Genomic DNA, 22,260 nt, shown 5'->3' with positions numbered 1-22,260 from the left:
GGCCTGCGGGCTCACACTCAACCCTTGGTGACTCTTGATTGGTTATGGCCACAAGCACTTTCTACAGCCAGGACTCCCAGTGAGAGCTGGTCCACTGAGGACAGCTGGGAGCTACACAGCCAATTCTCAGAAATCAGAAACGAAGTTAGCCAAGGTAGTGCAGAGGAGCTCCGCTTTTGCTGCAGGCGCCTGAGACTCCAGCAGGCCACGACCACGGCCTTCTGCTCCCGGCTCTTCAGGTCAAGGTCAGAAAAGCCACCCTTAGGGTTTCCTATCTACTTCTCCTCCCACTGACCAAACGTGAGTCCCGAGTCAGCTTAATGAAAATAGCTCAACAGAACATTCAATCTGAGGCGACACGTTTTCAGTCGGCAAGAAGAGAAGACAAAGACTGCCCCCTTATTCCAAAGGCAAACCTCATCTAATACTGCAAACAAAATAAGAGACTCAGAGTAAAATCGAACACGCCCAACCTTTTCAGCATCCAACTGATGAAGTCGTGCAACGTACAGAGGGAGATAATTAGGGTATGTTTCCTTCAATTCATTATAAATGTCACTAGAATCCAGCCTACATATGTAAGAAAGAGAAACAGTCATTATTTCAGTTCTTTTAGAAAGAAAATAATTTCTGTCTTTCCTATTACTTCACATTGTTTTGAAGTTCCAGTCAATAACCTAAGGTACCAATCTGAAATATAATTACTGACAAAGACTGTATTTATTTGCAGGCAGTATAAATATGCTACCAAGAAAACAAAACAAAACAAAAAATCAAACTGGAAATTATTTCATTTATGAGTTCAATAAGATGGTCAGATGAAAGTAAGCATCGACAGCTTTCCTACATACCATCTATAATTAGATTTATCAACGGGAGGGAAAAAAACATTCGAAAACAGTTAAGAAAGATTAAAAGATCTAGAAATGCCTAAGACCTACAAAGAAGGAAAATTTACACCGTTTTGGAAGAATCTGAAGTCTTGAATGAACAAAGAGACAGATGTTCCACGTTCCCAGCTGGGGAAGCTGAAGAAACTACATCTGTTCTTATTGACTCCATGGTGGGAGGAACAGCAGCAGAGCAGAGGCCGTGGTTTGCCCCGCCTGGCGGGAAACCACGGCGGGGCCTGCGTTCTCAGCAGTGCCCACCTGGCAGACCCTCTGCGTCGCCGGCGGGGGCTGAGCAGGAGAGAGCCCCCGCCTCTCAACGGAATTCACCCAAAACTTGGCCTCAGCAGCAGGCTGCGGGGCTGGGGTGCTGGCCGACATGTGCCAACCCCCTGCCCCTCCCAGCAGGAGAGTCCTCCAAGCCAAGGGGACGGGGAGCCTGTGGTCCTGGCTGCAGCCAGTCTGGAGGAGGCTCCGCTTCACTGAGCTGGGAGTGGGAAGAGTGACCTTGGCTCACATACCAGAGTCTCACTTTTCTTACTGAACTTTTGTAGATGTTCTTAAATAGGTGTTTCTCCGTTTGCTGTATGTCCTTAGGATCATTTCCAGAGGTTTAAAAAGGTCTGTTTTAAATTTGCTCGTAATCAAATAGTAACTGGAAAACCAGGACACAGTATCACTCACCTGCTACATGTATAAATACAGAGACAACTAATAATAACAGGACAATGGTTATCTTTGGAAAGGGGGCAAAAAGTGATTTATTTTCTTTTTTGTACCTTCCAATAAAATTCTCTTCCAAGAGCAGATCAGAATAAGGATTAAAATTTTAAAAATTCTTATCACAAAAGGGAATTAAAAACTAAATATAATTACAAGAAAATTTAAAAGCACTTGCAGTCCTATCCACTGTCAACATTTCTAAATACATAGCCTTTGCATACACACACAATATTGTTGTAACTGGGAAAATAAAAGTAAACGCTTAGAGGATTAAAACTCATTTAAAACTTACTTTGTCATCCACTGAATTTTAAGATCTCGTAATGCTTCAGTAAACTCTTCTTTTAAATCTTTCTCTTTTTCTGAATCTTTTTCTTTCTCTTTGCTGCCATTCTTAGTCTTTGTTGGTGGAGATATTAGGTAGTAATGAACAGGTATTACATCCTGTGAAAAATGAACGTGGAGAGACAGTCTTAGATTAACATGCTTAATATTCCTTATTTAAAAATCTTCAAAAAAGAAAAAAAAATCTTCAATAGCCGAACAGCACGTAACATCGGCTGCACTTGAGCGGTACTACACTGTATTTCAGATTCTAAGGGCCAAAATACATCTAAAGTTCCAATCTGAGATCAAAGTAATTTTCTCCCAAACTTTAAAGCTAATGCTTCTAATAACTCCTTTAAAACAAGGAAATAAGAACAAACTTTTCTCCATTTAAGTGTTATTTGGTATTCTTAGTTTTACTTGACAGACTGACTACAAAAACGTACTGAGCTTTCACATTTTACATCTGAGAAGAGAAAATAATTAAATTTTAAAGAAAGAAAGAAAAGATCTGCTTTTCTAATTAAATTTAAAGAGAAATTTCTTTCTTCATTCAGTCCACAGGACTTACTGAGCTCCCGCGGTGTGCAAGGTAATAGCTCCAAAGAGGTGAGGGACAAAGCAGACAAGGGCCTTTCACCCTCTGGGAAGACAGCCAACAAACGTGTAGGTAAATAAACAACTTCAGGAACGACACGTAATACGAAGACAACAGAATAGAGTAAGGGGATAGAGCGTGACTGGTGGGTAAGGGGGGACCCATGCAGACAAAGTGGTCATGGAAACACTCTAATGGCGCCTCAGTGATCTCAAGGAATAAACTTCAATGAACCTGAATAACCAAAACGAGGAGAGGAAGAGATGTGTGGGGACAAGACGAGCACCTGCAGAAACCTGAGGGGGTGTGCAGCAAGCACAGGGTTAGGTTCTGAGAAAGGGCAGCGGCCACAGTGAGTAAGCAGGGCTGACAGAGTACGGGTAAAAAAATACAGGTTTTATTCTAGGTGCCACAGGAAGAGCTGTATGCAAGGCAGTGACATGATTAAGGATTTTTGCTTTTTGTTTAAACACTTTGGTTTTTTGGTGTTTTTTTTTTTTTTAATAACTCTTGATACTACCTACGTGGAGAATGGATGATAGAGGCCAAAGTGGAAAAAGAGAAAACAAGTTGGGACACAGACCCAGGTGTCCTGACACTGCCTGGAACTAAAGGACAGGCTATAGAAAAGGAAGCAATAAAGGGACATGAGATGTCCCAGGAAGGCAGGACCGATGGTGGTTGCTGGTGGTATTTAAGACGAGGGGCTGAATGAGACCAGCAGGGGTGGGGGAGGGGGAAAAGAGCAAGCCCAGGAATGGTCCAAAGCTTTCCACTGTGGAGGGAGAGTCTGAGGTCACGGCAGCCCCGGGGAAAAGCCAGCACGAAGATCGAGCGTGGGCGGCTAGTGACAGCTAGCTGAAAGGCGGCGTCAGGCGGGAGAAGTAACTGTCAAACCTGACAGCACAGTGGCTGCTGATCGCCGACAGAGCAAGAGCGGCAGGGGAGGCTGGTGGGGGGCGGAGGGCGGAGGGTAAAGGCCGAGAGGGAGGTGAGAAGTAAACAGGCATGGATGGTCCTTTTGAGAAGCTTTGCTTTAAAGAGAGCAAGTGTAACTACACCTTTTTGTGTCTATTTTATTAGCACGTGAGTCTTGTGAAAAGTAATGCAGGATCTGGGAAATGAAATCACCTGTTATAGTTGCTAGATCCGTTCCTGGCACAATACTAGGTGTCCCTAATTAAATCATTATTTATTAAGACAATTTCTAAAATTCTATCTTTAGGTTTACATTAAAAACATTGCTAAACTAAAATCTTGTATTTGTTTTAATTAACAAAGTTTCTAAAATTGGAACAAATTACACTATCAAAGTTGTCAAGGCCCTATTCACATAATTTCAGAAAAAACTTTGCACAGGTTGAGTCACAAACAAGTACTGGCCCCATCTTCCCCTGAGGTGTAAATACTCCATAAATATGTCCATTTTAACAATTTTCACAATTAAACTTTATTTGGGGATATAACAGTAAATATAAGCAGCTACTGTTGTAGGAGCTCTAATGAAATAGTAACCACCATTTCAGTACAACCCATTTAAAGCGCAGAAGACCACTGATGGACGAGAACCACAGAAAGCCATTTTTAGCCATTTCAGCACCACTCCCCCTTGAGGTCCGGGAGCAAGTCTGCAAGCAAAGGTCTTCAGTGAAGTGTGAGCCTGGGAAGGGGAAACAGCCCTCCCATGGGCAGGCTTCCTTCCAGTCCCTGCCACCCATCCTGCGCTCCTTCTCCAGGTTTACTCTGCTAGGTGGACACTGCCCTGAGCTTAAGCCAAGTTAAAAGGGTCTGCAACATTTGAGTGGGTAACTGACCACCAAGTTCTCACAGTAACAGCCCACTTCAGTGTCATCTGTTTAGCAGAGACAACACACCTAAGAATTAAAGGTGCAAGTGGCCTCCAACATTTACTGTTAATAGGGCCCTACTCCCTTTGCAGTCAGGCTCCTGTACCGCCCAGTGTGCTGGAATGTGCCTGCACCTGCATTCAGTGTGTGCACCCCCTGCTGTCCCCTCCTCCTCGCCTGAGCAGGGAGAGGGACAAACCTCAGGAGGCGAGGTCTCTCTGTTGTGAGGCAATTCTTCCTCTGAGGCTCAGAGGTAAGGCATTTGCTAAGATGTTTTAGTAAAGAGAGAAAACAGAATTGAATTAAAAATGAACAATCCATTAAACTTCATCGATGATTAACAATGAACTCTAACAAAGATCTGCAAATAGAGAGAAACCATATATAATAGCAACCATAAACTATCACTAAAAATGCAAAAGAGACTGGGAAAGTTAATGATGAATGGCCTTGGGGTGGGGGGGAACCAAGATTTTGTAATCATCATTTTATATAGTAAATCTGTACCAAATTAGTAATTATAAAGGCCAGTATTATCCTATAAAATATTTCAGGACAAGAGCTACTTCTTATTACTAAATATTATGGACATGGTTGTTTTAGTCTCCAACCAAAAGAGAAATGAAGTTATTTTTCATTCATTCGTTCATTCATTCATTCATTTATTTTTGCGATACGCAGGCCTCTCACTGTTGTGGCCTCTCCCGCTGCGGAGCACAGGCTCTGGACGCGCAGGCCCAGCGGCCATGGCTCACGGGCCCAGGCGCTCCGCGGCATGTGGGATCTTCCCGGACTGGGGCACGAATCCGTGTCCCCTGCATCGGCAGGTGGACTCTCAACCACTGCGCCACCAGGGAAGCCCTATTTTTCAGTTATTTTATCATGGTCATCTGTTCTTTTTGTCAGTAAGTATTTTTACAACTCAGCTTCTCAAGGGCTTAGCATAGGGTCCACTTAACAGAAATGATTTTGTACCATTAAATCATAAGAAATCTTGATTATGATTTTAAAAGACAGTCAAAGAAGAATCTTCAGAGCAGAAATACTACGATATAAGCTCTCTATAGCAGACACTTAACAGTAAGCATATTTTTTAAGAAAAAAATCACTCCATTATTACAAAGTATTTCAACAGTGTTTGAATTGAATTGAACAATATTTAGAAAATGAAATCTATCTGCCAAACCAATAACTATTTAACAAACCACCATTTAAATTTCGGTTCAAAACATAATACCCTTAGCTCTTAAATGATTAAAAAGTATAAATTCAAATTTTTAATTCATTTATACGAACTAAAATAGCTATTTAAAAAATTAATGTCATATTTGAGTGCTATTTATGTTAAAAATAACTATATTCTTTCATATTACAATGAACTTTAAAAAGGGTAACATACACATTCAACTCAAAAGTCACTGAAACCCAGAGGACAAATCCATTGAGGATTATGTATACAAAGTTGGTATTTTGTTCAGGCAATAAATTATATATTTTGTAATGTGACTATAAAACTATATATAATAATGATTATTTTTAAAACAAGAGCTTCACGTGCACTTACACTGAAGATGGGGAGAAATGGGAGGAAGTGACTCCAGATGCCCAGCTCTAGAAGCTTCACTAACCGTCAATTAACAATAACGTTCCTATTCATTTGATAGTTTCCTATCTCAAATAATCTAATACAAACAAAAGGCACCAAAACTCCAGAAGATCCACCAAACAGTACAACAGAAAGAGAACCCCCAGCTCTGCCTTTGGGACGCGCACTTTCTTTCTAGTGGGCTCCTCATTCTCTGAAGCAGGGGCTTTCAGGCTATTTTCAAAATGAATCAAAGATAATGTGTGCATAAAATGAAATTACAGTTTTATGAGTCTGATGAACTGACATTTTCTGTTTTTGTTGTAATGCTGGTTAAATTCCATTAAATGAATTTACATGGCCTTCAAATGGGTAAAGACGCTCAGTTGAGAAATACGGCCTACAGAGAAGCCGACATTCCTTTACCTGGGAAGATAACCCCCAGTGGTGTATTTTGTTTGAACAAAGTCTTTACCACTACATAATCATATAGAATTTTAGAGATCATTTTAATAAAGACATTTTATCTATTATAAAATGGTGGCTCCCAGTTTCACATCACTATGAATTAAACACTGAATTCTCTTTTGTTTCTTCTTAAAACACTAATTCTTGCCCTACAGTGCTTGCTGCACGCAGGAGAGAAATCACTACGATGACAAATGATGTCAGCAGGTCCTCACCAGAGAGCTCATCGAATACGTATCCCTTTCTCTAAACTAGACCTGAAGTACAGATTTTCAAACTAAATTTGGCTCCAGCAGTCAATCAGAGATTGTCAAATAAGTTGCAGAGAAGCTGGTCACATCATTTACTAGTTACGGTCTTAAAACCTGCTCCTGCTCTTAGTATAAGTTTTAATTTGGGGCCACAGTCCTTATTTCTGTTTCTGCTACACCCATTGCTCTTTTCATCTCTGCCTTTCCAGAACAAAGAAGATGCAAGAGCAGGAAAAAAACTTCACTTTAAATATTTTAATAATATTTTATTATTAATCAAATCATCCAATTTAAGAATGACTTTAGACTTCAAAAATAATTGTTTTGTCATATATAGCTAAAAAAAATCATTCATCTTTCTATAGGATTTTAGATATGCCAAAGTTCAAATATTATTACTTGGTCATACCTGCAGTAAGAAATGAATAGCATTAAAATTTTCTCTATACACATATAAACCAGGGGTCTTCAAGCAATTTATGGCAGGGAAAAAAAACTTTAAGAAAGCAGTTTGTCAACACTGATAAGCTAAAAGCACTATACTGCAGAACTGAAAGAAAGGAAACTAAGGGAGAGATTTTTTAAAAAAAGATAATAGTGACAGAAAAAGAAGTTTAACTAATATGCAAATAAGGCTTTAAGATATCTTTTTAAAGAACTGACAATCAGTACCTTTTTAAATTTTCCTTGTCGTTTTGCTGCAGACTGCCCCTGGGAGTTAGAACAACATTCTGTAAGAAATCATGCGTAATCTACACAGGATGGAGATACCACCTCTGTCTATTTTTCTGCCAGTTTCCATCCCACCTGTATGGGTCACAGTACTTAGAAGGGTCAGGTCTGTCATCAAAATGGCAGGTTTTTAAAGAAAGCAATACTGCCACTTTCATTTTTTTTTTTTTAATAAAAATGCACTCAAATGTGTTATTCCTAAGGGTCAATGTTTTTCAGCTTTTTATTTCAAAAGTTTGTAGAGCAAAATTCATTAGTTATCCAAACAGTTCTAAAAACATTAAATTTAGGTGACGGTCCGCAAAGTCAGATTTTCAAGGCTGTCACAACGATCACACACGCCCATGCGCCAGAAACGGCATCGTTCGAGGGAATCTGGGAACGTCAGAGAGGGGCAAGAGGAACAGTTACCTTCGCAGCTGCCAGAACCGCAAGAAACGCACCATGGCTGAGATCCGGTGAAATAAACAATGTGTTGGGAATTACAATTAACTCTGTAGCTTTAGGTTTTCTCAAGAAAATCTACCCTGGTAAGTAATAACTATAGTCAATCCCACCTGTTTATAACTTAACTTCACAACTGCCTCTTAAAGAATGCAGCCAGGAAGCACTATCTCTGAATTGCTAAAAGCATACTTCTAATAACAATGCTCTTCTTGTCTTACTCATCACAGGCAGTGGACACTTCAGAAGTTACCTGGATGAGAAGACTCACTGTTGAAGCCCCATAGCAGAGGCAGCAATATTTCCCATAGCAGAAAATGAAACCTACTTAAAAGGACCTAGACCAGGACTTCTTAAATCAGTGCATCTATGAATTCCAGTAACTACTGATTCACTTCACATTCTACTAAGGCTATATTATACTGAAGTACTTATAACTTATACTAAAGTACATATAAGTAAATAGTACAGACTGAAATGAGACTCAAGAACTATCAGGGCAAACGACTTGTTCTAAGCACAAAAGTCCTACGTGATGACGCTCCTATGACAGCTAATAAACCATCTTTGGTTCAACAGTGGTAAGACATGAGAATACTTGTTAAGATGTTTGAGCTCTATTCATTTTGATAACAGCACTTATAAATTCCAGAGTTAGGTGGTGGACTTACTTTGTAAGAACTAATGCTAAAGAGAAATGCAAAACTATAAGAATGACAACTTTTACTGGCATTGAGCTAAAATGACATTATGACAGAGGGTGATAGATGTATATAAACACTATTCTCACAATAAATTTGTAATGAAAACAGATGGAAAAACTAAAACAGGTACTATCAAACCATAACAATTATCTCTAAAATATAACAACCAGAAACATGTTTTTAACAAAAAGCACAATTTTGAAACTATAAAATAAACCTTAATGCCAAAAGAAATAACTACCTTGTAGATAACTACACAAAATTCCAATAAGAGAAAGATCTGTACAAGTAAAAAATACTGTTTATTAGTAGTAATTGTCCTGACTGGTTTTTAGAAGTCACCCAAGAAGATCTGATTTATTCCTATATCCACAATATTACGTTAGTTAAAACTCTATAAATTCTCTAATTTTAAAAACATCCCATTCACTTAAGCCAAGTTTGATCTGGATCTACATATTTCACGGGAAGTTCAAGTATATTAGCTGTGCAAGGCAGAACAGGTTCAAGGCCCAAGTACTTAGGCTTGGGAAAAAGAATAATAAATATATAAAAATACAACCAAATATTAATTGACCTTTACTAGCAACTTGGGGAAAAAAAAACTATTAAATTTCTTTTTCCAGAGAGATCTTCTCTTTTACTCATTCTGAAATGTAAATTAATTTCCATTTTTAAGGAAATGGAAATTTTGGAACAGGCACTTTCAGTGTAAAAAAAACCTAGTACTTACAGCTTTCTTTCCGAGTTCAGTCTTTGACAACGTTAATGATCCTGCAAGGTAGCATCCAGGTCCTGCCCCTTTAGGTATTCTAAGAAGAAGATTCAAAAGAGGAGAGAAAAGGAACAAAAAAGAAAGTTTCACAAAGTGAATTAGGGGGAAAAACATCAAAACAATTGCATTCTGAAATAATTTCCATAGCTAAGATTTCAAAAACCAAAGGGAGAAATAACCTTAGTCTAAAATGGCAAATGACAACACAGTATAAGTGTAGCCTCATATTATAAACTAGCATTTAAAGATTACAGAGTATAAGATGGATAGTGAGTGTTAAGCAATGTTATCACTTACTTGTCGTCAGGTAAGGAAGTAACAAAGAATGGCTGGTTATATTTGGGTGGTAATGTCAAGTTACTTGATTTCTTCTTTCCTAGAAGTGCAAGACTATGATTTTCATGAATATCTAAGCTCAAGGTATTAGACAACCTATGAGAAACAATAAATGGAAGATCTTTAAGACGTTCCAAATCACTGATCTGCTCATGCCGAATCTGCAGTCGAATTGTATAATCTCCTTTCTCCAGTTTCAAAGAATACTATAAAAGAAAAACAACATTTGGGAAAAGTAAGGTTTAGCCACATGAACGAAAATTACAGTAAGAGGATAAACAGTTAAGAATTACCACTTACAGAGTGCTTACAGTATGTGAGGTACAGTGCAAGTTACGACACACACATGACACGCACACAACGCCCTGACTGGATGTCAAAGTGAGCTGGCCAAGGTCACGTCCAGAGCAGAGGATAAGGGAGCTGAAGGCAGCCAAGCCCTCAGCCCTCAGCCCTCCCACAACAACAGGCCACTCCTAGGCGCCCAGCTGAATCAGCATCCGCTCAAGACTGGAAAAGGCAACGATTTTCTAGTTCCTGGGTCTTCACGGGCACGGATAAAATGACACCAAGAATAAGCAAAACTGAGGTGCTGTGTAATATCTAAGACAGACACACACACGTGTTTGTATGCACATGACTGGTAACCTTTAGATCATAACCACCATGCCACCCCCCTTTATTGCAGACGGGAAAAACAGGGAGCCAATGGGGACAAAGGAGTACAGATCTGCCACGCTCCATCCAGGCAACCTGCTCAAGAGGACGGAATGCTGTATGCTGCAGCAGCAGTTTCTTCTGAGATTTTTTAAAGCAACAAAAGGAATGGCTGCAATAACCCAGTCTGTACTGAGGAGACGTGCCAGGGCCTGGCTTTGAGGAAAAAAAGGAAACCATTCCTTGAATGACTAACTGAAAACCCTGCGTAAATTATTTTTATTATTTAGCATAAAATTATAAAGGTTACAGGAAATAGCTCATTTCTTTGTCCCAGTCTTTCAATCAGGGATAAGATTTCTATAAATTATATGATTAAAAGATTTTTTTTCCTTCCAAATGACAGTGCCAGGCACAGTGCTTGGCATATAGTAAGTGCTCACTACACAGTTGACCAAGAAGAAACATATTTCAAAATTCTAATAAACTGAAGACACTTGGCTCTGTCATTGTGCTCTGGATCCAGTTCAGACCTGGGATCACTTCAAGGGGCTCACATATCCTGGATGATTTGCTTTCACCGTGCAGATAGGAGCAAGCACTGGGTAGGAAGGAGAAGTACTAAAAATAAAAAGCTCTGCTGGCCAGCGTCTGTGAGCATCCTCCTGGCCCTCCTTTACCCCGAAGCCGGATTCAGCCCAACCATGGGGATGAAAAGCTGTCACGGTCCGACCTGCAACAGACAGCTGAGCTGCTAGCCGTGTGTCCAAGTACTAAACGCACAACCACACTGGTGTTTAAAAAGCAGGCACGTTACCAGAGCAAGAATCCGGGCTTCATCAGCTCAAGAAACAGCTGTTAATTCTAAAAATCATACCTGATGAGGGTAAGCATCTCCGGAACCCATCTGTCTTTTGTTCTGGTCAAATATAATCCACAGCTGGCTGTCAAATTCTGATTCGTACAATAATTCACAAAGCAGGGGGCAGCTTGGAGTCACTTCCCCACTCTTGGGCTGTGGGGGGGGGGGGAAGAATGATTATTTGATGTGGTTTATATGATTTCTAATGTAGACCTGTAATGTTGCTATTGATCAGACTTTTACATTTAAAGTATTAAAAATATTTTCTTGCAGTAACCAATTTCAAAAATGCAGAACACATCCAGGATTTCGGGACTAATAAAAGGTACTTCTCTTACAAGGTTTAAAAAACACAAACCTAGCTAATTGTATTCATTACTAAAGCAATACCTATATCTTCAGGACCTCTAATTAACTGGTTTTTTTTAATAAAACTAAAAATTTCTTTATAAAGTTGAAATTAGACAACCCACTGAAATCAATTATCTCCCCAACAGTAATTCATATTATGCTTCAGTAAGAGTTTTACTAAAATCTTACTGATCCTCCATAAACTTCGATCTGATTTTTATGCCCGTCTTAACTACCTTTACTACCCATTCAACCTAGGAGCTATTCTGATGTCTCACTGTGCCAACACCTGCTTCACAGAGAGCAATCAGGCCTGGTTCCATAATCAGAAGGCATCTGGCTTTGACAAGACATCAAACCAGTGGACAGGTTATCAGAGAATAGGCAGGTGTCAGTGATTACAAAAACTAAGGCTCAAAGGCCAGGTCACCACTAAATTAGAATCTGTGACTTCAGATCTGAATGGTACTTAGATCGTTCTATATCATAATTTCCCAAAGAATAATTCTAAATTAACCAGGGTTAATTACTTGTTTCTATTTCATATACATGTATGTCACACACACACACACACACACACACACACACTCTGAATACACTGTCCTTCCATTTCTGATTTTATGATTCATAAAACACAAGAGTTCTTTGTAAGGGTATACTTGGTTACACAAACACTTACTTGATGAAAGTTGTAAGTCAGGATCATCTCATAAAGTTGACGATTATTTGGCAAAACATCCCTTGATCCTAAAGGTTTTGTTTTTGCACTGAGTGGGCTGTAATCAGACAATTGCATAAGAGTTCATTGAAATGAGAGAAAACTATAATCAGCAAAATCTATAACGTATCACAATAAATGACAAATGAGCATTCCTAGATGCTGTCCTTTTCCATGTATTTTGTAATATTTTAATCATTAACTTATATAATTCTTTACTGACTGAACCATAGCAATGCACACAGTTAAATTTTGCAGTATTACAAAGGTAATCTTCTCATGATAAAAACATTTTCAACCATCAACTGACAGTCTCAACAGAATCAGATCCCGGGACTAGGTGACAATTCCTCACAGTGCTGAAGGACAGGCTCTGACCGCAGACAGCCCTGCCCTCATCACGGGATGGGTCCTGCCAGGTGCCACAGCAAGGGCTCTAGGTACATGTTACTTAAAGCCAGAAGCTGCTGTTGAGGCTGCCTCTCAGAGACCCACCATGTTCCCTGGGCTGGAAAGTCATGAACTGAATTTTCACGTCCAGCATTCACATGATTAAAAATAAAAGAGACCCTTTCCAAAGAGTGAAGAGACGCCCGTCCCCCCACCCCCATCACACTGATACCCAACATTTGCAGCCCCAAAACATTGAAGATACCGCAGTGTTTGGACCCAGCTCTTCAAAGTTATGCAGGGAGCCAGATCTTCATATTTCAAGGAGGACTGAACATCAAAACGGTTGATTCCTTCTGATGCATGCTACAAAGGATATTTATCAAATTAGTTTCTCAAACTCTACTGAAAACAAGCTGCATTTTTAAACAATACCTGGACCTAAATGTGTCAAACACAATGTTTATAAGCACCTATGAACAAAGACTATTGTTATTTCCAGAACCATAGATAATCTCCCCATTAAAATGTAAACCCAACCATTGAAATTATTTCACAATAACACAAATAACTGACATTAAAAATGATGGAAATGTGGAACTTACAATGTTTAACTGAGGAGCAGTACATACTATCCCATGAAAAGAAATGGTATAATCAATATTGACATCACTAAGACTTGCCCACCAACGAGCAATACAAAACTCAATTGCTTTCCCACCCTGCAAAGAAAAATGAAATTAAATTATCAATGCATAAATTACAAAACATAAATAGGTGTTTCAAAGCAGTTCTATGCTTTCAAACTTTTTCTATTTGTACAGCAGGAAAATTCAAAGAAACTTATCATTAGCTATGCTTGAAGTTACACAAATCACAGTTGCTGAGACAGACTGCAGGTATTTAAATATACAGTTATTTACTCATAATCCTAAACTGCTTGTCGTAAGAGGTCTGAGGCAGCTTCTGAAGTACATGTAATAAAATAATGGTGAAAACAAACTGGAATAAAAACTTGGGACCAAAGGAAAAATAATTAAGAACAATGATAAGAGAAGGGGTATGACAACTCTGTGAGGCATATTCAATAGCCACAGCTGAGTTCTGGGCTCAAGAGCTGCCTGGCAACCAAAGCCAAATGAAATTATGGTCCCTCACATGTTTCTTCCTATTAAAAAAAGTAAAAACAAAAGCTGTTCTTTGAACACTTGAGTTTTAAATTAAGTCTTCTAGTAATCAGTGTATTAGAAAGTTTAAAGTGAACCATATTACTCTATAACACATACAAGGACACAAGTCAAAGTTATCAGAAACATAAGCGATACAGGAAAGATGAGGCAGCCATCTGAAAACACTGAGTAGCAAGTTCAAGAAAGAACATCAATGCGTTCACCTTCTAGAAGGAAGGACTAGGCACCATTTCTAACACTACAGATACGCCTGGAGAGCTGCCAGGCTAATCTGTAGGCAGGAGCAGCAGTTTCACCTACAAAGCAAATTAACCTCATGGATTCTTAGCAACAGGGCATTAATAAAATAACTAAAATAAGTAGAAAACACGTAGAGAAGTCTTAAACATGGAAATAATCTACTGTACGATGAGGAGACAATCTCAACCAGGGTCCACTTTGTGAGGCGTCAGCATCTGGCAGACCAGCACTTTCCTAAGAGATTAACATTTACCTCAACTTGGTTGCAAGTATCCTAGTAAGACGACCTATCTTCCAACATTATTCAGCATTAATAAAATATACAGTCCCAATGTGCTCTGAATACAAACTATAAAATCAAATTCAAATACTTAGTCTTAGTCCACACCCAGAACGAAAGGAAACTGTTTCAGGATTCCAGACTGTTAATTAACACTTACCAAGACAGGAAAGGATTCAGTCAGCATTCCTTTCTCTGGAAGGGAACAAAACTTATAGAACTCATGACTTCGATAGGCTCTCTGCTTCACAAGCTGCACTGCATGAAGAACAAACTTGGCAGACACCTCAGAAGAACAGGAGCACACCATAACTTCTACAACGACAAGGGAAGAAGCAACATTCTAACTGACGAGATTTAAAATAGACACAAAATGGCTTTCATAATGCCTACTTAGGGGGAAATACTATATCAAGAGAATGAAATGGTATATTCAAATGAAATCTGCTATTTCTTTAAAAACAATGAACTGACCGAGTATTAATAAAGATGAGAGGGTAGAAAATTTAGCTATGGAAAATAAATAAATCAGGATTAAAATAAGCAACTGCTACGCTGCAAACAGCAGGAAACAGCAAGCTGTCCACAGATGGACACACAATTATCCTAATCAGGTAATTTTTAAAATCCCTCCCTTCTCTGTTACTAAGTTCAACCTTTCCTCTTGCTTCAGCTAAAAACCAATCAATTCTTGGTAAAGAGAATTTTAATTTTAGAAACCTCTATTTGTTAGCATGCCTAAGTCCCATTAGTATCCATTTATCCAACTTCACTGATAACTTTTCCTAGTCTCTCGCTCTTGATTTATCTGCACTGTTTGCTTCTGGAAAGTATGACTATCAGAACTACATATGCTTAGCTGTGCTCTGCGGCGGAGCTGGAGATGAGCCAGGATCACCGTGAAGCCCGGTCAGCAGCTTATCTCGCGAATACCTGGCCCTGAGACAAGGAACCAAAGCAAGGCTTAATTCTCTGCCTCACAAGATCAAGTGGGCACAGGGCTCTGGGAACCTAATCACTTACTAAGAATACAGAATCTAGTGTTATGACAATATGTCAAAGTATTTGAAATAGGAATCATCTGTACTGCATTTCTTTTTTTCCCCTGCTTTGACCCTTTCCCCCCCCCCGTTTTATTGAGAAACAACTGACATATAATATTTTCAAGTTCAGGGTGTACAACGTGATGATTTGACGAGTATGTATATGTTATGAAACAATCATCACAAAAAGGTTAGCTAACACATACATCACTTCATATAGGTACCAATTTTTTTTGGTGGAGAGAACATCTAAGATCTACCGTCTTAGCAAATTTCAAGTATACAACCCAGTATTATTAAGTACAGTCACCATGCTGGACATTAGATCCCTCAAACTTTTCCATTTTATAACAAAGTCTGTGCCCTTGACCAACATCTCTCCCACCCCCTCCACCTCCCACAGTATATATCTAATCAAAGACTGCTAAATGCTCTGAGCTACTTCTATTCTGGATGATCTGATCAATTCTTATTAAAAACAAAAAACAAACACACAAAAAAACCAAAGAACTAATTATTTTCAATACCCAACCTAAACAAATCATAATTAGGGCATTATAATCACTGACATTTACCAGTAAACAGACATCATGTTCAATATGAATTAACTATAGATCTTTATTCTTTGGTATGATTAGCATACGTTTTATTAGAGTTAGATGTTACACAACCATTGGGCCTATGTGAGTGGAAGCCCTGAGTTGTACCACGATGCAACTCTGACTCTGATCATGAACGGAGAAGGCATTATTCTGAACCAAATTAAAATCCTATTAAAACATCTTAAGATAGCCTAGATCAGCGGTCCCCAACCGTTCTGGCACCAGGGACCAGTTCCGTGGAAGGCAATATCTTCATGGACTTGGGGTGGGGGGGAGTGTTGGTTGGGGATGGACGGTTCAGGCGGTGATGCGAGCAGATGGGGGGCGATGGGGGACGGCAGATGAAGCTCTGCTGGCTCGCCCGCCGCCCACCTCCTGCTGTGCGGCCCGCTTCCTAACGGGCCCCGGACCGGTACGGGTCCGCAGCCCAGGGGTTGGAGACCCCTGGCCTAGATAGATGACTGACATATGAACCAATGCAAAATAGAACTAGATCTTTAAAAAGGTTTGAACCTAACAGCAAATCTACAGTGCCAGACACCTATTACTGTTGTGAGAAAAGTCTACTGCAGGTATATGAACTTTATATGGTCATAACCAGAGCAGAGATAGAATGCACATAAAGGTAAATGGGCAAGACAAGACATTAACTTTACTCACCAGCCCACGTTGCACCCTCAGGAACCTCAATAAAATGCCTCCGAATTTGACCAGGTTTAAAATGTACATCTGTCAAGGCTAGATCATAATGGGTTGATTCATTTACTCTGAAAATTAATAAAAATAAATGATTAAACATGACACTCTCATTAAAAAAGCTTTATATTATAAGCCCACTGGTACTCTAGATTTCAACAGTTCATGAGAAATGAACACAGGGAGTTAAAAGCTGGTAACAAAACAGTACGCACAATGTCATCTCAGTTTTGCAACATGTTAGCAGAGATACACTGTGGAGATGCTTTTTCTGCTTTTTACTTGTTTGCTTTATAATTTGTCTGAAGTCAGACACACAGCTCCCTCTTTTCTGGTTAAAGGAATTCTACAACATTCACAGGATTTTCCAGTTACCAGAATCTGGACTACTGTGAGTCCAAAATATTAAAATCAAAGGCAATGTTTTGTGCCACTGATACTGCCTTATAGTTGAGACTGATATTAAATTTAACCTCTTTCGTAGCTTCAAAATGCACCCATGCCATAAATGACACAGTAAAGAAGAGAAAGTACTTTCATAGCGTTTTTGTAAGGGATCAGTGAAACATAAAGGTCAAATGTATAATTACCCAACCCAGAAACCTAAAGTACATACTAAGGACAAATTCTAGTCAGTATGACAAACATTTAATGAGTGCCTACTATACCTGAGGCACTGCTATTAGGTGCTACAATTACAACAATGAATATAATGTCTTCCTTTTCCCCAGCCAATCTAGCGGGGATGGAAAACCCAACAGGGACGTTGAACGTAATATTCTCTGGGGAGACAGGAAGCGTTAGTGGAAAAGATGCAAGGTTCCTGGTTCACGAGGAGCGGTCAGGGAAAGCTTCCTGAAGCACATGAGGTCTCAGCCCACTCCTGAATCTTGTACATTACCTTGTTGAAGTTCCTACGGGACTTCTAGGGAATGTGCGGCTGAGAATTTAACTGTTCCGCAATTTTTTCACATGTGTGTCACTTGTTACCTCCTCAATTTCATCCTATGTTTCATATGGGCTGAGACCTACTGCATATTAAATATTACTGTGCAACTAACTCGATAGAAGCTGTTAACTCAGAGTTCTCTATTGTTTCCAGTACTCTCATCTCCATCTTGCCTTTCATGTACTGAATAATTTGTTTCGTACATTCTGTACAATGGGTTCCATATGGGGTCACGTAAAATGCAGTCCCCGTGTCTTCCGTGGGCTCACAGTCAAATGTGGTGAATTAAAAATGACAACACACTAGCTAAAGTCTGTACCACAGGCAAGTGAAAAGTGCCATGAAGCGGCAGGGAGGGGCTCCCTTCACCCAGAGATGACCAAGAACACACCTGGTCATTAAGTTAAGGGACAGGAAACTGAAGCAGAGAAATCAGCTGTGCAAATGCACCCGTCCTGAGGAAACTGGGGGGGTCAGCATTGGTGAGCTCGTGGAAACGTGTAATTTGTTGATGGAGCCGCGGGAAACACTGGCTGTGAAGGGCCACTGTTTGCTATTTTAAGCAGCACGATCCTTGGGCGTGCCGCTGAGGTACTTTATACAGCAAGCAGTGTGATCAGTCCTGAGTTCCTTCATTCTGGGGCAGAAGACAAGATGGAAAGGGAAGAGTCTGGAAACGGCACTGGAAAAGCGGAAGAACGAGGAGATAATGGTAATCCCAGAGATAAGGGGGAAATCTGGGCCGGGGGTGGGAGGGGACAAAGTCACTGTCAAACACTGCCGAGGCATCAGGCCAGATGAAGGCTAAAACAGCCTCTGAATCAGGTGTAAGGAGGGCAGGTGACACATGCTATCAGTTATCCTCACTGTGAACAAGGAACACCGTGACTGACTACGCACCACCTTGAACGTTAAGCAAGGAACAGAACCAAAACCCAGTCACCTGGTTCTGGCCTACGGATCCTTTAAAAGTTCACCCCATTTCCATAAACAGCCATTACATAATTACACGTAACAGCAAGCTATCGGTAACTGGGCACTTACTTTGCTGCAATAACTGCAGTGATTGGGACTCTGAACAGAGGACCTGCGTTAGGCGATGCTATATCATAGCCACATACCTTGAAAAAGGAATAAGTGTCAGTATCCATAAACAGACTTTTTTAAAAAGAGAAAATAAAAGAAAAAAAGGGTGAATCTACTCAGCGAATAAATTAATCTAAGATTAAAATGTAAAGGTCCTAAGTACAAGTTGGCATCAATTTTCTGATGTCAGGCCACATAATTAATGGCAAACAGCCTGGACAAATACACCCATGACAACCCTTGACTTACTCAGACTGATGGGGAAATGGACTGCTACACAAAGACTTCTACACATTTTAAAGACTAAAGAAAGTAAAAATGAAGATATCCCAATAAATACCTCCGTATAATGCAATCCTTCTCTTAAGCCCCTGGGATCCACACGTATGTTTATGTGTCTGCACTGATTCATGAGTTCCAAATGGCTGGGACACTGAACCCATGATGAATTCGAAGTTAAAGCTAAATGAAGCTGAAGGGATATTTTCTCAGAGTTTTCTGGCGTTAAAAAGACCAAAAAGTAAAGATTAGTTATTTTTTCCTTTTCTTCCATTTTAAAACATTCTGTCGTCTGTCAAGAAAATTCCACAGATACATGTGGTTGGCTGTAAAATCCAGTAGGCACGGGCTCCCGAAACACAGCTTACATAAAAGAGCCACAGAACCTCCCTCACATTTATTTTAGGATGCTCGGAATCCGTTCATGTGTTCACCCAACATGGCTGGCTACAACCTGAACACAAACCATTTTAGTGAATATTTTTCATTACTGCATACAGTTAACAGAATCTGACTAAGAGAAAAGACTCCTAAGTTTACAGTGATGACAATTTTGTTCACAGTCGTTGGGCTGGGGTTCTCCCTGGCTGCTTCTGCTTCCCACTCTCCAACCAAAAACTCTTACACCCAAGTAGTAAAAGTGGGAAAGAAAAGGAATTTGATGCTTTACTATCCACAATTTAATAAAAGCTCCAGGTCCCTAAAGGCCCATGCTACTGTTTTTCTGGTAGACACACTGCCAACTGAACTGACACTGTATCAGGATCCCTAATTGCCATCAGTGTCCCCTACACCTCTATGAAATACAAATTAATAACATTGTCAATTCCTGTCTTCTCTTTAGAACATTAGCCTAAACAGCATTTTCTCTATTGTGGTACAATTCATTCAAAGCATAAATGTGAGCACATCAGCTTACTGTCCAGTTATTACTCACCAGTATTTTCTGGAAATACAGGTTCAATGCCAACACCGTGATCTGAAGGTGCAGCCACCTGAACAGGATCTCGGAGGTAGATGCCACGGTTATTTCCAACAGTAACAGTGAAACCTAACTTATTAGCAAATGATGTATTCTGAACGAGGTAGTCATAGGCTTTATCAACCTAATTAAGAGAATACAAACAGTAAGATATACACGGTTGGGTCAAGAAAGTACTTTATTGCAGATCCCCAATTTCTTTTCCATTGTAGCAAAGTACAAGCAAAAAGTCAGTTTCTCCATCCGCCTTTCTGACCTACACGGAAACCCCATTTAGGAGGGCAATTCTACCTCACTGGACAAAACACTGGTCTAGCCACTGGACTCGCCTTCCACTCCACCCTCTTTACTCCCAAATGACGAAGCTAGGAAACCTCCACATGCCATTACGACTGGCCGGCTTCTGCCCTCTGCTGCTCTGCCGTGAACTCCACCCTCTACATGTCCTATGTCCATTATGTTTCTCCACCTTAGCCTCACCAATCTGTCTTAAGTACAAAATTTGTTTTCATACCCTCTGCTTACAGTTCAGAGACTACTCTGGCATATAATCAATTAGAAAAACTCAATCGTCATTATAATAGGAGTATTATCCAGTAATCACTGAAATATTATCCTGCTGATTTACAACCCGTTTTTTTTCGTACAAACGACAATACCTGAATAATACCATGTCCTTGGGCAAACACTTCTATATTGTCAGCCTTCACTGCAGTGTTTTCGAGAGCTCTTCTGACTGAATGAACCGTGTAGTTAACATTATTAGCTTTCAGACCTAAAAGCCAAAAACAGAAAACAAGAAAGTAGTGTCCATCAGTTGAGCTGGTTACTTGAAACACTCTCTGCTCACTAGTATGGATAGCGCGTACATCCTCTGGTTTTAACGTCTTGTGTTTCAACACTCACTTTTAAATCTTTTTTTATTAAAAAAAAAAAAAACAAAAAACTGACAAACAGTCTGACTCAAGCTGCTTGTGTTAACGCAAAGACTTCATTCAACGAAAATTCCTGTGTGCCCACTAGGCAGCGGCATGAACACGGGCTCTGCACTGGGAATGTGAACGTCTGAGCAAAAAGTACCAAAAGGCATTCAAATGACACCTTCCTTAAACTACTGCTGGTCAAACAACATGGTCACTGGCACAAGGTCTCAACCCGGGTGCACATTATAAACACCAAGGGTACTGGAAGGAGCCAGAAAGATGTGAGGTCCCGATGCAATTAAATCAGCACCTTTGAGACTGGATCCCAGGCATGGCCACTGATTAGAAGCTTCCCTGGCAATGCCAGGGAGCAGCGAGGCTGGGGCTGACTCTCCTCTGGGAAGGATGTGGAGGCCGCCAAGCTGTCCACCTTCTGATAACGACTGATGTTAGAGGCGCAAGATGAGTAAGAGCGCACTCCTGACCCCTCCAGAACTGAACACGCAGACACTTACGAGAGTAAGCCCTGAGCAAAACGAACATGGGAACGCTACGGCGCTCTGAGAGCAAATCAAGAAGGTGACCGTTGTGTGAGAATCCACGAAAGGGTGATGCTCCATGAGAACAGATACGTGAGTCGGTATCCCTAGTAGTGTCTATCAGAGGAGACACAGGGAACACACAGGCCAAGACACGGCAGAAAGGAGCTCCAGGCAAAGAGAGCAGCGCGCCACAGACAAGAGGCGCGAGCGACCCTGAGATACTCGGCAAGGTTGAACAGGACCAGGACTGTGGGTGGAGAGCCTGGGATCTGACCAGAGGGACGCTGCTGGGGAGGGGTCTTCAGGCTCGCCGGGCTGACCGGACGCTGAGCCCTGGTCAGGGCCGACGCCCCCCGTCCAACACCACAGCAGCCTCTCGCACGCCAGCCTAGTGCCCCGTCGGCTTCGCTGGCTCCACGCCGATATTCACTGTCTTCTTACGTGTAACAGTAACCATTTTTTATTTTGTTCACAGTCTGTTTCTCCTCCAACTTTAACATCAACTCCACACAGGCAGGTATTTTTAATGCTCTGTTCACTAATTTAGCCCCAGAGCTAAAATAATGCTTAAGAGTCATTAACAGCCAATGAATATGCTTGCTGAATGAATATACATTCAAATCATTATCATCACATCAACTATTCTCCACGTTAAACTTTACTTTGGGCCAGGACATTCCCAGTTGTACCACATTTTCTCACCCTGAGAAATTCAGGAATTAAAAATATCTGCCTGAAATAAGAGAAATTTATTCAATTACTTTTCACGGCCACAATCTGACTTTATTTT

The 22,260-nt window shown here is 40.3% G+C and overlaps 1 protein-coding gene across 4 annotated transcripts in view; it reads right to left on the bottom strand.

The window, feature by feature from the left end:
* The window catches only part of TPP2 (tripeptidyl peptidase 2), a 68,558-nt gene that overhangs the window by 9,554 nt on the left and 36,744 nt on the right, over positions 1 to 22,260 (bottom strand). For 3 of the 4 annotated variants that reach the window (XR_009516784.1, XM_059995782.1, XM_059995784.1), the window contains exons 12-26: positions 20,665 to 20,780; positions 19,961 to 20,129; positions 19,085 to 19,242; positions 18,703 to 18,779; positions 16,674 to 16,780; positions 14,529 to 14,683; positions 13,264 to 13,380; positions 12,924 to 13,024; positions 12,230 to 12,326; positions 11,215 to 11,352; positions 9,642 to 9,886; positions 9,303 to 9,381; positions 7,362 to 7,400; positions 1,906 to 2,057; positions 474 to 570 (exon numbers count right to left, since the gene is read on the bottom strand). Coding sequence is in view for 3 of the 4 variants with exons in the window: in XM_059995782.1 (XP_059851765.1) it covers positions 474 to 570; positions 1,906 to 2,057; positions 7,362 to 7,400; positions 9,303 to 9,381; positions 9,642 to 9,886; positions 11,215 to 11,352; positions 12,230 to 12,326; positions 12,924 to 13,024; positions 13,264 to 13,380; positions 14,529 to 14,683; positions 16,674 to 16,780; positions 18,703 to 18,779; positions 19,085 to 19,242; positions 19,961 to 20,129; positions 20,665 to 20,780 (1,847 nt within the window). In the remaining variant the exon portion in view is untranslated. The remainder of the gene's footprint in view (positions 1 to 473; positions 571 to 1,905; positions 2,058 to 7,361; positions 7,401 to 9,302; positions 9,382 to 9,641; positions 9,887 to 11,214; positions 11,353 to 12,229; positions 12,327 to 12,923; positions 13,025 to 13,263; positions 13,381 to 14,528; positions 14,684 to 16,673; positions 16,781 to 18,702; positions 18,780 to 19,084; positions 19,243 to 19,960; positions 20,130 to 20,664; positions 20,781 to 22,260) is intronic. The other variant, XM_059995783.1, reaches the window with a different exon arrangement.

Source organism: Delphinus delphis, chromosome 18, assembly GCF_949987515.2.
Source record: "Delphinus delphis chromosome 18, mDelDel1.2, whole genome shotgun sequence".
Lineage (NCBI taxonomy): Eukaryota > Metazoa > Chordata > Mammalia > Artiodactyla > Delphinidae > Delphinus > Delphinus delphis.
Note: the sequence above shows the minus strand (reverse complement) of the source record. Positions and strands in the feature narration are given on the sequence as shown.